General features: G+C 36.8%; 2 protein-coding genes and 2 pseudogenes across 3 annotated transcripts; 2 read left to right on the top strand and 2 right to left on the bottom strand.

Annotated features, from left to right (window-relative positions):
• The first annotated feature begins 542 nt into the window (after positions 1–542).
• Positions 543–3,247, top strand: LOC120197176 (annotated as a pseudogene).
• A 125-nt stretch (positions 3,248–3,372) lies between these two features.
• Positions 3,373–6,500, bottom strand: LOC120197146 (annotated as a pseudogene).
• Positions 6,501–7,136: 636 nt separating this feature from the next.
• Positions 7,137–8,322, top strand: LOC120197145 (E3 ubiquitin-protein ligase At3g02290-like). Its single transcript, XM_039198752.1, has 4 exons — positions 7,137–7,232; positions 7,360–7,693; positions 7,791–7,900; positions 8,151–8,322. Exons 1-4 carry the CDS (start codon positions 7,137–7,139, stop codon positions 8,175–8,177), a joined length of 567 nt encoding a protein of 188 aa, XP_039054683.1. The 3' UTR covers positions 8,178–8,322.
• A 10-nt stretch (positions 8,323–8,332) lies between these two features.
• Positions 8,333–11,122, bottom strand: LOC120197177 (agamous-like MADS-box protein AP1). Of its 2 annotated transcripts, none has more exons than XM_039198778.1 (8): positions 10,815–11,122; positions 9,883–9,961; positions 9,557–9,621; positions 9,312–9,411; positions 9,177–9,218; positions 8,965–9,006; positions 8,731–8,847; positions 8,333–8,648 (listed from the first exon to the last, which is right to left on the bottom strand). In XM_039198778.1, the coding sequence occupies exons 1-8, from the start codon at positions 10,997–10,999 to the stop codon at positions 8,607–8,609; spliced, it is 672 nt and encodes a 223-aa protein (XP_039054709.1). In that variant the 5' UTR covers positions 11,000–11,122; the 3' UTR covers positions 8,333–8,606. The 2 variants fall into 2 exon arrangements, with proteins under 2 accessions (XP_039054709.1, XP_039054708.1); XM_039198777.1 differs by having other exon boundaries at positions 8,726–8,847; positions 10,815–11,121.
• Positions 11,123–14,069: the final 2,947 nt, after the last annotated feature.

Raw genomic sequence — 14,069 nt, 5'->3', positions numbered from 1 at the left:
TCTCTCTCTTTTTCCTGGGTTTCTCTGATACGTTCTGACTAGGGTTTTAAATAAGAAGGATAACTTTATTAATTGTGCTGAAACCAATGCCGTTCTTCTTTTTCTTTTTGGATTAAATTGACTGCTTGTTTGTGGACTTCCAATTTTCCTTACAGCTTTTCCTGTTCTGTTCAATCCTTTTCATTTGTGCAAGTTTGTGTGCTTCCAATTTTTTCAGCTATGTTTTTTTTTGGGGGGGGGGGGGTTCACTAATTGAGTTTCAGAAGTGGGGTTTTCTTGTATCCTAAGCTTTGTTGACCCCTTGTGAACTTAGTTTGAAGCTTGCTGGTGAAGTTATTGTGTACTAAAATATTTAAAAAATATAGACAATTTGCCCCTGTGATGTGGTTTTTGTTGTTGTTGTTCTTTGTACCTGTCTCTTTTCTGGTCTTTGATCTTTGGTTGATGAACTTAGACTTGGTTGCAATTAGGGTACTTTTAGGTAGTGGTCAAATTTCCGAGGCTTTAGTTTCTGCTCATCAGCCTGACTTTGGACTATTGCCTAGGTGTTCAAACATAACTGTGGATAAAGGCCTTGACTGAAATCTGTGATTCGTGTCGAAGAGGGATGGATGTTGGCGAAAAGGATAAATTCGAGCTAGAAAAGAGAAATGAAAATGGCATGAACTACCAGGGATCCGGTATGTCATCGGCTTGGCAGTTTGGTGGTGGCAATCTCACAAGTACTCCCATGAGTTTAGTTCCTAGTGATAATCGCTTGGTTATCGGTTCTTCATCTTGTTCGGCTTCGATGGTAGATTCGTTTTGTTCTAACCTTTGGGAGCACCCTTCTGATTCACAAAGCTTGGGGTTTTGTGATATTAATGTACAAAATGGTCCGAGCTCTTCAAATGCGACGGGAATTACAAACGGTGGTCCAGCCTCTATGAGTAGTAGTATCAGTAGACCATTTGATATGGGATGGAATGCAGCAAGTTCAATGTTGAAAGGGGGTATGTTTTACCGAATGTGACTGGGATTCTACCTCAGAGCCTATCTCAGTTGCCGGCTGACTTGGCTTTCATTGAGCGTGCCGCCAAGTTCTCTAGCTTTAATGGGGGGAATTTTAGTGATATGGTGAACCCTTTAGGTATTCCCGAATCTATGGCTGTGTATAATAGGGTGTGGGCCTGATGCAAGGACCGCAAAATGTTTTTGCAATGGGAGGGTTGAAATCAGTATCTGGTGTGGAATCTCAGAAAAGTAAGTTGATTGCCACTGAAACTTGTGGAGATGCTTGTTTGAAAGCTGAAAGTAGGACCACTCAAGAAAGTCCGCTCGAGAATGAAAGGAGAAGTGAAAGTCTCCTGCGGTCTAATGAAGAAACAAGACAAGGAAATGGTGTCTCGGGTAATGAGTCTAATGAGTCCGAGTCTAGTGACGGTGTTGGTGGTCAAGATGAGCCATCTGCACTGCATAGTACAGGCTGTGAACCGTCAGCTAAAGGTGTTAGTTCTAAGAAAAGAAAAAGGTGCATTCAGGTAAAACAATGTTGATCGATTCTTTCCCTAATTCACTATTTGCTTTTCATTTATACTCAGTTTTGACTGTTAAGTTTACGATAGGATGTTGAGACTGATCAAGCTAAGGGAAGCCAATCACCTGTCGAGGCTGCAAAGGATGGTGCTGAAAATAAACAGAAAGGAGACCAGAACCAATCTACAGTGATGAATAAGGCTACAACAAAACAGGGAAAACAAGGGTCTCAAGCTTTTGATCCACCAAAAGAAGAATACATCCATGTCAGAGCTCGAAGAGGCCAGGCAACAAACAGCCACAGTCTTGCAGAAAGGGTAAAAAGTTTACATTGGAACACTTACTAAAGTTTAGTATTATTGAGATCATCTAATCGGAGCTAATCGGTTATAACTTCAGGTAAGAAGAGAAAAGATCAGTGAAAGGATGAAATTTCTGCAGGACCTTGTACCCGGTTGCAGTAAGGTATGCTTTCTTGGATGGTGTAGCTTAACGGATACAAGTCAATGTCGAAACAACTAGTTTAGTACAGTTTGTTAGGCTTTATCGGTTCTTGCAGGTCACAGGCAAGGCAGTGATGCTAGATGAAATCATTAACTATGTGCAGTCACTTCAGCGGCAAGTTGAGGTATTGGAGCCGAATTCTCAACGGCTACCTGTGATTACTGTATATATATAACCATATGCTATCTTTCACGAGCTCTAATGTGTCACTCTACTTTCTTCTTTTTATTAGTTTCTATCAATGAAACTTGCGACGGTGAACCCACGGCTTGATTGTAATATAGAAGGGCTTCTTGCGAAAGATGTAAGCTGATTTGTGTAGACTTAGCAATTACTCATGCCTATATGTATCTCTTCTAATCCATTAAAATACAGATAAATCAGTCACGGGCTGGTCCATCAACTCTGAGGTTCTCTCCGGACTTGTCTACGTGTTATACTCCTTTACATCCGTCTCAGCCTGGACATGTTCCGGGTGGCCTTCCTGTCATGGGGAATAATGCTGATTTTATGCGTAGAACGCTTGGTTCCTACTCCATGCCAATGGCAGGAGGATTCAAGGAACCTAATCAGGTTTTACTTCATTTTTCTTATAGTTCACCCTTTATATATGCTTTAGTGTTCTATGCGAATGACATAGAATGTTGTCTTCTTAACTTCATAAATGTATGAGGATTATAAATTTACTTTCTTGTCGATACATTTTGATTCTAGCTATCAAATGCATGGGAGGATGAGCTCCACAATGTCGTCCAAATGAACTACGGAGCCCGTGCTCCTTCCGATGGACAAGGAGTAAATGGTATATTGCTCTCTTTACTTAACACACTTTGAAGCTCGTGTCATAGGTTGAATATTCTTCGACCCTTGCTTTAATTTATCTATTTCTTTTGCAGGGTCTCAACCATCAGGCCATGCGAAAGTAGAACTTTGATCTTAAAGGGTTTACAGCTCCATTCTGGACAAGCTCATATTTATATCTCATTCTTGAAGGTAGCCAAGGACATGCAATCTGAATATGATGTCGCCATTTTCCTCCCCTGTACTTGTTGAATAACTGAAGATGCTATTGGCCGGGCTTTATAGTCGGGAATATCAGTCATGTTCGATCAAAGCAAGTGCATCTTGCTTCGTTAAATGTTTGTATAGATTGATGATATGATTTTTTTGTGTGTGATGTAGGAGTTATGTTTTATCTTGTAATAATTGATGGTGTCTTGCTGTAAATTACAGACAACAGTGAGATGTAAGTTGCAATATTTTTTAATTATATTTCAATGCCATATAATGTTCCTCAATTTCCTCTTAACACCCCAGGTTCATTGACACGACCAAGTGAATTTTTCTTCTTTTTTACATGGAATGATAGCTAGTTGAGCTGCTCGGCATCCTGTTTAAACGTCGTAAAATGCTCTCGGCGATCTGCCTCATACTGCCGTTCCCATGGTGAAAAGCACTATCCAACGAAGCAGGCAGCGACCTGTCCTGTATGATGTCCGAAGCCGACTTATTTCCACCTTTCACTAGGAATTTCTCAATCATCCAAAAATATTTTTAACACAGGCCATCTTCTTTGTGCTCTGTCACTGCATTCAAGATATGTTGAATGGTATTCAATTCATTCAACAGGCTAACACTCTTGTCGACCTCGACATTCACGTCCAACAAAGTAGATATAGCTCCCATTGAAGCTTCAACTACCTCACCATTCTCATGATCCAGGCATGCCAACAGCCTTTCGACGGCCTTTGCATCAATCAAACAAAATGTGGTTTCTGAAGAACAAACGCCTCTATGAACTGGACATATTAATGGTATCCCTATCCTTTTTGTTGAACTGGAAGATCGAAGTTTCGGAAGGTGGAACAATCTCGTAGACTTGGTTTTCTTCATTGTCGGTAGCTTTGATAGATTTATGGACTCTAATGAGAGATTCTCCAGTCCGATTGCTGATAATCTTTGAACTTCATCACTAGATGTCCTCGTGAGCAGTTCGGTGAACCCGATGTGAGTCTATGAGCTTTTTCCAGAGACAATATCTGTGGTTCATATAGTGTAGTTGTGAATCTAACAAGAATCCCAACTAGGCCCTCTACGTAAACGGTTGCATGCCTGCTAGTTCTTATTCCACTTCTTTGGGTTAAATCGATTTTCTGAAGGATTATAGGCACAACATTCTTGTGCAGAAGAGCAAGGTTGAGTGTTAGATTCTGCTGGGGGAGTTTTGCCACGAATTTTGCTGAAACTGCCTTCTTCTCGGTAATGTGGTTCGATTCCGCAGGGCTGTAGATCAAACTCTCAGGCAGCCCCTGGTTTTGCAGAGTCTATCTGCTAGTGTGTTACCTATGTGCGGTGAAAGGGTAATGAGTAGCTTGATTGCTGCAACCCCGAGTTGTTCGTGTGGGTAGTTGATGAATTCGATGAGGGTGTAGCTTGCTTCAGGCTCGTTCAAAGCCGAGAAAGCCGTTGCCATCGACTTGGATGACTTTGTCAGGGATAAGAGAATTCTGATGAGTTTGATGTTGAGCTCATGAGCTTTTGAGTTCTTAAGCATGCTGATAATGCTATAGATGACATAATCCGAACTTATCTTGTGTCCTTGGGGATTTACTTGGATGCTGTCATGCTCGACCCCGACTCCAGAATGTTAGCAAGTATAGCTGCAGCTTCTTTCTTTGAGTTCATGGGTTCATCCATCATCGTATATCCTACGAGTGAACATCTCTTCAACCATAATCTGGACGATACCGGCTACGACAAGTATCGTTCCATTCAAATGGTGAGACGAAATTTGTGCCAAAGCTTTGAATGCAGCTTCTCTGACAATGGAGTTTCCACTTTGCACCGTTTTAAGGAGCAGTCCTCTCAGCCACATAGGTTTTGCTGTCATTACCAAGAATGACTTCCACTAAGTAGCTTGCCATTTCCATCTTCACCTCCTTGGAACCTGCATATTTACACATATCAGCGTATTTCTCTTAAATTCATCATTTGGAAGAATGTCAATCATGAAGTTAGATTACCTTCTGTTAGATGATTCAGAAGAGGTTCATAGAAACCGTACTCGGCCATCCACTTACGGCTTTATGTTATCTCGAACTCGCTCCAGATTCTTTAAAATTTCATCTGCTGTTTGGGAAGCAAAGGAATCAACCTAGTGGTTGTACTTGATTCTGATCATAATCAAAATCGCTCCGGTTGCCGACCCGATATTTTCGGTTAAAGCTCAACATCTTGAAAGCTCAAGTAAGAAGAGCAATAATGCATAAAGAACTGGCTGGTGGCTACTTGATAACAACTCAACTAGTGTTGACATATCCATTGTATCAGCGATCATTTCCTGAACAAAACATCAAGAAAATGTTGCAGTAGTTAAGCCATAGTAAAATTTCTCCCGCTTTATGTTCTTTTCGTGTTCGTAAGAAAGAAAACCTTTCCTTTGTCATCGTCCTCGGCCAATTGTCGTAATAGGTCCAGAGCTTCACATCTGACATCTCTATCTTTGTATCCAAGTAACTTATTAAGCAATGGCAGTATTCCAGCACTAAGTACTTGCACCTTACTGTACTGTTTCCTTTTGCATATATGTTGCAGGTCCCGTATTGCCTCTAGTATCATACTATCCGAACTAGCCAAAGATAATGCTGCGCGAGCAACCTTGATCCTCGCAACGTCGTTCCGATCCTTCCATTGCTCTATCGTGGTCTTTAAAGCAACATTGGTGCTTAAAACCCTGCTTGTGAGCTTCATCCCTGTGGTTGGACATGTTATATCCTCTAGATGACTGAAAGTTTCAAACCACTCCGATATCGCATTCCGCTCGTAGGTCACTCCACTCTCAATGGTAACTGCATCATCCATAATCTGCTTAGTTAATGGACAGAAGAAAGTGTCGTACATAGGTTCGATATAAGAGCTACCTTTGGCAACGTTGTCAAGGATTTGTTTATACTCTCATACTGTCTTCTAGGACTTGAAATTTTAAGGAAATCATTTAGCAACTGCATTTTCAAAGCTCAAGAATTTTCGGTGGAGACGGAGACTTCGACGTCGACAGAGTAAATATCGGATTCCATTGGCATTTGTTGTGGCATTTGAGAAAGTAGAATTTCGGGTTGGATTAGTTTCTGGCGGAAGAAATATGCTCTTCGGATAGGATCAGGTCAGATGGAGAGTATATACTTTTTGAATCAGATCGAGTACATGTTAAGTGTATATATTTTTCAAGTTGATCGAATTGATAAAGAATCCGACCCAACTCAATTCGTTACCATCTCTAATCAAATCTTTATAAAAAGGTAAAAAAGGTATAAGATGTTCTTGTACTTTAGAAAAAACCAATGTGTACATTATATTATTTTCTCTCTCACGTGCCCTCCTACTCAGAAAATTAAGTCTAATGTATCCTTTGACTAACGTTTTTCGCCGTTGCCCATTACAATATTGACGTGACAATTTACGGTGTCAACGTGACGGTCCATGATATTGATATGACAGTCTATGATGGTTGAAAACATGACTAATAACATGATAAATGAACTAAATTGGTAACCCTAACCTGACAGATTAACTGTCACATCAATATCATAACGATCAAACGACGAAAAACGTTAATCAAATGATTATATTAAAAATAATACGAATACTGCGTTAACTTTTTCTTCTTAAGAATACAGAGACCTTGCCTTATAAAAATTACTAATAATATTATTTTCTGTATAATTAATTTTTAAAATATACATAAAGGGGTTTCCAATTTAGTTTCTTTTATGCATATAAAGAAGCTTCGTGGGCGGCACGAAATCGGAATTAGAGTCCTACGCAGTTTATTTCTAGGTATAGATTTCAAACCGAAAATCTCTCAACTTTACAATATATTTATATTCCATCAAATCCTATCATTAAATTCAATCTTTGTTTGTTCTTTGAATTTGAGTGAACTAAATCCTTGGGTTCTTATCAAGCTCTCCGCTTTTAAAACATCAGCAATTCCCAGTCGTCAAGGTAATGATTTTTCTATGTTTTTGCAGTTAAGTTTCCTTCGATTTTTCGTTTATTAATGAAGATGATCGACTTGGGTTTTGTTTCATGTCTTGTTATGATTTCAGGCCTGAATCATGGGAGCTTGTTGTTCTACTTTCCACACCAGCGAACATGAAGAAGACGGTCCCCTTTATCATACCCACAACTCCATCCATGCCCTATGGGACAAGGTATCATGTCGAATTATCGTGTCTCTTTAAGCTAGGTTTGAGACAGAGATTTTGTTGTTAGTTTCGGACATGAACAAACCAGCAATTTTGAGGTGATTTTTGATTCTATGTACTCGTCGTTATGCAGTTCACCGGAGTAATCAGCGATATGCAATCTGATGCCCCGGCTTCGAATTCTCAAGCCTCAGCCCTCAATGCTGCATCCAATGATATACAGTCCGGCGATATTGTCACATTGGCTCCAAGTGTCTTGCGTTTCAATGAAGATACCGACAAGGATCATCGACCGATTAAAACACGGGAGAATGATAGTAACGGAGACGAGTCAAGTGGACTTCGATGCAAAGGAAGATCGGTGGTAGAGTGCCTATCGGAATTCTCGAACGAGAAACCTGAAGCTGAAGTTGCTTGTGCCTATGGATCATCAGAGGATGAGGATGTCTGTCCCACATGTCTTGAAGGTAAATCACCTTTTGGATTGTTGATTCCTTAATCAGTTTATTTTAGATGTACATTGTCTTAATTCAACTGATTTCGCCTATCGATTTATCGTCGCAGAGTACGAACCTGAAAATCCACAAATAGTTCTTCAATGTTCCCACAGCTACCACCTCGGTTGCATATACGAGTGGATGGAGAGGTCAGAAAACTGTCCAATTTGTGGAAAGGTAATGTGTTTCTTACAAGCTTCTGCAATTGTTCCATAATCCTTAATATTTAACATCTGTTTTAAGTTCTATCAACCATTACCCAACATGTTATTCTTCGAATGTCGAGAATCGAACACTGAACCAGAACTGTTAGCTCTTCATACCATATAGATGAACAATTATAGTGTCATACTTTGTGTAGCATGCTTAGTTTGATTCATTCGACATTTTCCTACAACATATGACTGATTATTGATTGAATCTGCAGAAGATGATGTTTGATGAAGCAGCTTGAAATCAGATGACCGGAGACACGCACACACCGAAGATTAACATGATTTTTTTTTAATTAGTTTTAAGGGCACATTTGAATGAGTTTTTGATAAGCATGTATTACAGGTTAGTACATTTCCATTCATACAATGGCATTAAACAATGTATCTTTTTTCCTGATGCAAATTGCCTTGTGATAAGCAGCTACTGATAATTACTAACGAGAGAAATACAAAATCCAGATATACACGTATCGTCCACGTAGATATATAGATAGACATGTATGTTAAGTTAATGCAGACATAGAAGGCATGAGTCTTCTTTCTCATGCTTTGCATGGATCTATGTTCATCTTAACATAAACCGAAAGCATTGATGAAACCGTATCGATTTTCAAGCAGCAAAGCATCCCAGATGGCATGAATAAATAGGTTCCACAGTAAGATCAAGTTCATTCCTCCTCATTTCTGTTGCTTCTTCCTGGTATGCGCCGCTGCGTCAATCAAATCTTTCATTATAGACACGAAAATGTTTCGGATTGCCTTCTTTGGACTACGTTTTAGGTTTTACCCGACATTTAGGCAGGGCGGAGGCTGTGGCAGCAGAAAGGATGATGAGTTGAGGCCATGGTCTTGCTGCCCCCACTGTGACTGTTGCTGCTGCTGCGCGACTGTCTTCTCCCTCTCCTTAATCTACACATACAAAGGAGATCACAAACGTCAAGATTTAAACCTCGTATTTACATTTCGTACATCGAAACTCTTACAATTGATTCAACGACTAAAACCATATGGTGTTTTGCTAGTCACCTGCTTTGCTAGCATGGTGTTTTGCTCCTGTATTGCCTTCTCCTGTCATATAGGCACCACAAATAGAGATGACATTACAAAAACCGAAATCGATTAGCTTCGTTCTCTATTACTTGTTACCACTAGAATTCTTACACCAGTAAGATATATAAGATTCGAGTTCATATAATGCACCATATATGTTCTATGTGTTAGTGTGATAATGTCCTTACCTTTCTCTGAAGGTCAGAGATTGACTCATACATGAGCTGGTTCTGCAGAAAAACAGAAAGGCCACAAAATTCATCACTAAAACAACAAGAAAACATGTTCTAATGGTAAAGACTATAACGGAGGAAAAAGCATGCTTTTTTCGAACGAATAAGCTTAAGAGCAGTATCAAGCTGCTGCTCCAAATTCTGCAGCTCCTTGAGACTCAGTAAGTCCAATTCTTCTCCCATGTAATGCCTGGAGAACAAATAAAGCCCTATGTAAGATTCGAAAGTTTCGATTTTTAATATTCGTATTCGACACATATTCGGGATATGATCGCATGAACTAATGATGCTTGACACATTCAGAAATGAGCACATGAACTTATGCTAGTTAGTACCTGTGATTTCTCTGCAAGAGCTCAACCTTAGCCTTAAGCCTATTGTAATCCATGGACCAGTTGCCCTGTCACAAACAGGTTTCAAATTCCAACACAATTTTTTTCAGTCCAAAATTATTGTACCTAAAGGCAAAAACTAAGATTCTGTAATGAAACGACAGCTGTAACCATTAAAAATCTAGAGAGAAAAAAACGTAAACTTCAAATCAGACCCTTTTTTTGCTGTCAAAATGCCATTTGCAAACACTAATACAATATAGATTAAGATGGTACTCATCATGGAAAACTGGCGAAACATCAACGGCGTGAAAAGACGTATTTTGTACCTGAGAGTCAGACTCAGATGCAACAAGCTGTCTCTCTGCATACGAATACCTTTCATAACGTTCAAGGATCTTCTCCATGCTGTTGCAGAAGATGAGGAAAATATACTATCAGTCTCACATGGACAAGATTTGCTTTCCCAAGTAAAGCATGCATAAACACAATAATCCTTTCTTTCTTTCTTTTTAAAGAAATTTCCATATCCTTTTCACGTGTATATTTAGATTTTTCCCTTAAGTTTACATGTATTTGAAGAATCTTTCAATGTCATATTAGGGTGATTCAAGTCTTAAATATATAAATTTTAGAAACCAATTCATTAACTTCTTTTAGGGTTATATGAAGCAACACTTATCCATGAAGGAATATTGGAATTTCAAGCCCTCTTGGTGCCCTAACCCTACTACCCTCTCTTTTTTAACAAAAATCCCTAATTTAAGAACAAAGGAAAACCTTTTCTTCAAAAAGGAAAATAAATTGCCAAATATATATGTATATGAATTTTCATATAACCATGTTGTTATGGTCTATCTTGTTTCTATCTTTAGACGAAAAACATGTTTCTCACCATGATTTTTTACTTCTCAGATGCCAAAAGATGGAGTTCTGTGCATACGACAGAAGCTTTGTATATTTATCCTAATCTAGAAAGTTATAATTTGACCATCGGTACATATATATATATATATAATATATTATTTCTTCTTCTTCTTCCAATGGTCAATAACTTTCTTTTACCTCACCCCAAAGGTTTCCATTCTTTTGCTACTTCAACATCCCCGAAACGCTTGTAAATTCCATTACTGATATAGTTATATTCACGTTTTCAAGGTCTCCTTTTCGCCTGAAACTCATTAATATTCCCCTTAATTTCACCTGCTAAAACTTTTTCAGGAAAACTGCTGAAGAACTTCCAGCAGGTGACAAAGTTTACCTGGAATCACTGGAGTATTCAAAGAGCTTCCCTTTGTGGGAGAAGACGATCAGAGCGACCTCGGCATCGCACAAAATGGAGATCTCATGAGCTTTCTTCAACAACCCAGCTCTCCTCTTGGAGAAGGTGACTTGCCTGTTGATTTTGTTCTCGATCCTCTTCAACTGAACCCTACCCCTCCCCATGACAAAAAAAAACCCAGAAAACGAAGAAGATGAAGGAAACTGATTCTATTTTCTTCCTGTTGTTGTTTGCAAGCATGCACAGATATATAGAATCGGAAAACTAAGAGACAAATCAGAAAGAAAAGAAAAGAAACAAAACCCTGAAAGTGGAAGTGGTTTTAGGAGAAAGAGGATTAAAAACCAGAGTGGTTTCTTAAGGATGTGCTGTCGGATTCTGATTGGTTGGAACATAACAGTTCAGTCGTTTCTGTCTCGTGCTGGATCATAGCCCTATAGATGCCGTCAGATATCTGTACGGAAACCCTTCGCTGTCACACACTTGCCAGCTGACGGCGTAGATCTTTCCCTCTTGAAAACAAAGATATTATATTAATATATGTGATTACTATGTCATAATGGATTCTTCTTTCTATAAAAAAAATACGCTAGTTTTAATAAAAATATAAAATATTTAAAATTATAATAAAAATTTATGAGCATAATCATAAACGTAAACTAAATTATATTAAGGATATTTTTCTATAATTATTAACATAAAAATTAGTCGTCTAGATCACACAAGGATCATAAAAAAATGTTAAGAAATCTAATCAATGCTTGAATAAAATAAAGATACGAACAAATCTAAATGCATCGATAAATAAACCACAAAAGGTGATGAAACTAATGAAATATCACCAACAAATCACAAATCAGAGTCAAGCGACGTGAGAAAACTATCCACGAGCGTAAAAAATGTATCCAAATCAACTCAAGGGTCCAAAGCAGGGAAAATAAACAAGACAACTAATAAGTTCTATCTTGATCAGTCGTGGCGATGTCAAATCCAACCCTGTGAAAAAAGATGAATGAAAAAATAGTAAAAAATCATAAGCTACCAAAAGACAGAAAAAAACGTGTCACAAAAGCATAGATAAATGTGCCATAAACGTAGTGAACATGTTACAAACACATAACTATTTTTATTAAAAACTAAAAAAGAAAAAAAGAAAAAATATAATCGGCGAGCAGCAATCATCATCAAAACTGGTGATGTAGCCGGTTAAATAAAATTAAAAAAAAAGTTGGATTGATCAATAAAATTGATACAAATTGTAAAAAAAAAAGAAGAAGAAGGAAGAGGAGAGAACGAAAACATCTAGTATAATGTTTTTTTAATAATTTAACGTAGGATAAACTTCATATTTAGTATATTAATTATCAGTTTTGATCTGTTTTGGTATCTAAATTTTCGTTTTTTAACAAAAATGAAATAAAAACTATAGTTTTTAACGATGAATTCTAAAATGAAACAAAAACTAAACTTCAGATATAATTCTGAAAAAATTGGAAGGTTAGATACTAAAACTGACCAAAATTAATAATTTAAGTACTAAATGCGTAATTTATCTTTTAATTTAATAAAACTCTAAACTTGTAATTTAATCTCTTCACACTTTGCCTAAAATTAAATTCCTGCAATTGTGGTACCTTTCTTCAGGGAGGTACATTTCTTCTATGTAAAAGCTAGTGCTCGTTAATTAATATATTTAATGAGAGTGGTACCTTTGATAGAATAGGAAATATCATAATTCAATTAAAAATATATAATGAAATTAAAAATGATATTTTAAATTAAAAACTTATATTTATATTTGAGAATAATTAAAATTTTATTACTTAATTTTCTTCTTATGCTTATTTTGATCATTGAATTTTAAAAAAAATATTTTACTCATTAATCTTTTAATTTGTTTCTTTATTGGTCATGTTGTCATCAAATACTTAACGGATTTATGATTGGATAACTTTATTTTATAAATTTTGAAGTGACCCTAAAATTTTTTATTTTTTATGAAAAATTTCTTACTTTTAAATTTCCTTTGATTTCTTTATGCTGAAGCATCTTCTTTCAAATCTTAACGATGGAGAAGGATGAACCGAGTTGATTCCATATTACTCGGATGATAGTTATTATAGATCATAATATTTTACAATTTCATGAGTTTGAAGTTTCGGAGTTGAATTTCATGAATTTTAAAACGATTTACGTAAAATCCAAATTGATAGACTAATAAGAGACGATGAGATGATACCTTGAATGATTAGCGAATGATAATTGAAGTGTCGGCGTGAGATAATAAAGGAAGAAGATAAAATCGAAAGGAAAGAAAGAAAGAAAAAAATGACGTGAATGTCATGTCAACTAAAATCAACCTATATTTGTATATATGATTGTCATGTCACTCTTTCGTCATAATAGAGTAAATTAAAAGTTTATTGAATAAATTATTTTTAAAAATATTAATAATCAAAACATAAGTAAAAAAAAGTTAAACGATGAAATTTATAATTTGCATTAAAAATATTTAATTTAAATTCAATTAAAAATATTTAATAATCAAAATAGTAGTGCAATTAACGGCACATATTATAGGTGGAAAGGATGAAAATGTAAAAGGGACAAAGGGTCAGGGGGTCGGTTGAAATTAATTTTCCAGTTTTGTCCACATTTACAAGAATAGCAATGCAAGACAAAGGTTAATGGAAAATAATATAAGGACTTGAACGATGTAATTTCCACAACACGAGGACCATTCTTTCTTTGAAAAATAATGTACACACAACCTCTTGCATGAGGATAAACATTGTCAGCTCTTTTTGTGCAAAGTCTATTTATTCATTATTAATTAGGTCGAATTTTTATTTTTATTTGAAAATGGATTTTATAAAGAGAAAATCGCCTCAGTGACCAAAAAAAAGTTATAATATACGATTTTAACCAACTTTTTTTGGATTTGCGAAAATGACCAACAAAATCGCAACGCGAAATAAAAATCGCAACGCGATTTAGAAAATCGCAACGTTGAAAAGAAAATCGCAACGGTCAAAAGAAAATCGCAACGCGATATTCCAAGAATCGCAATGCGATTAAGAGAATCGCAACGCGATCTTCCAAGAATCGCAACGCGATTCAGAAAATCGCAACGCGATTCCAAGAATCGCAACGCGATTCAGAAAATCGCAACGCGATTAAGAAAATGAGTAAATTCTTTCAAAAGCTATTGTATTTGTTTCTTTCTTAAGAATT

This window comes from Hibiscus syriacus, unplaced genomic scaffold, assembly GCF_006381635.1.
Source record: "Hibiscus syriacus cultivar Baekdansim isolate YM2019G1 unplaced genomic scaffold, ASM638163v2 tig00117047_pilon, whole genome shotgun sequence".
Classification (NCBI taxonomy): domain Eukaryota; kingdom Viridiplantae; phylum Streptophyta; class Magnoliopsida; order Malvales; family Malvaceae; genus Hibiscus; species Hibiscus syriacus.
Note: the sequence above shows the minus strand (reverse complement) of the source record. Positions and strands in the feature narration are given on the sequence as shown.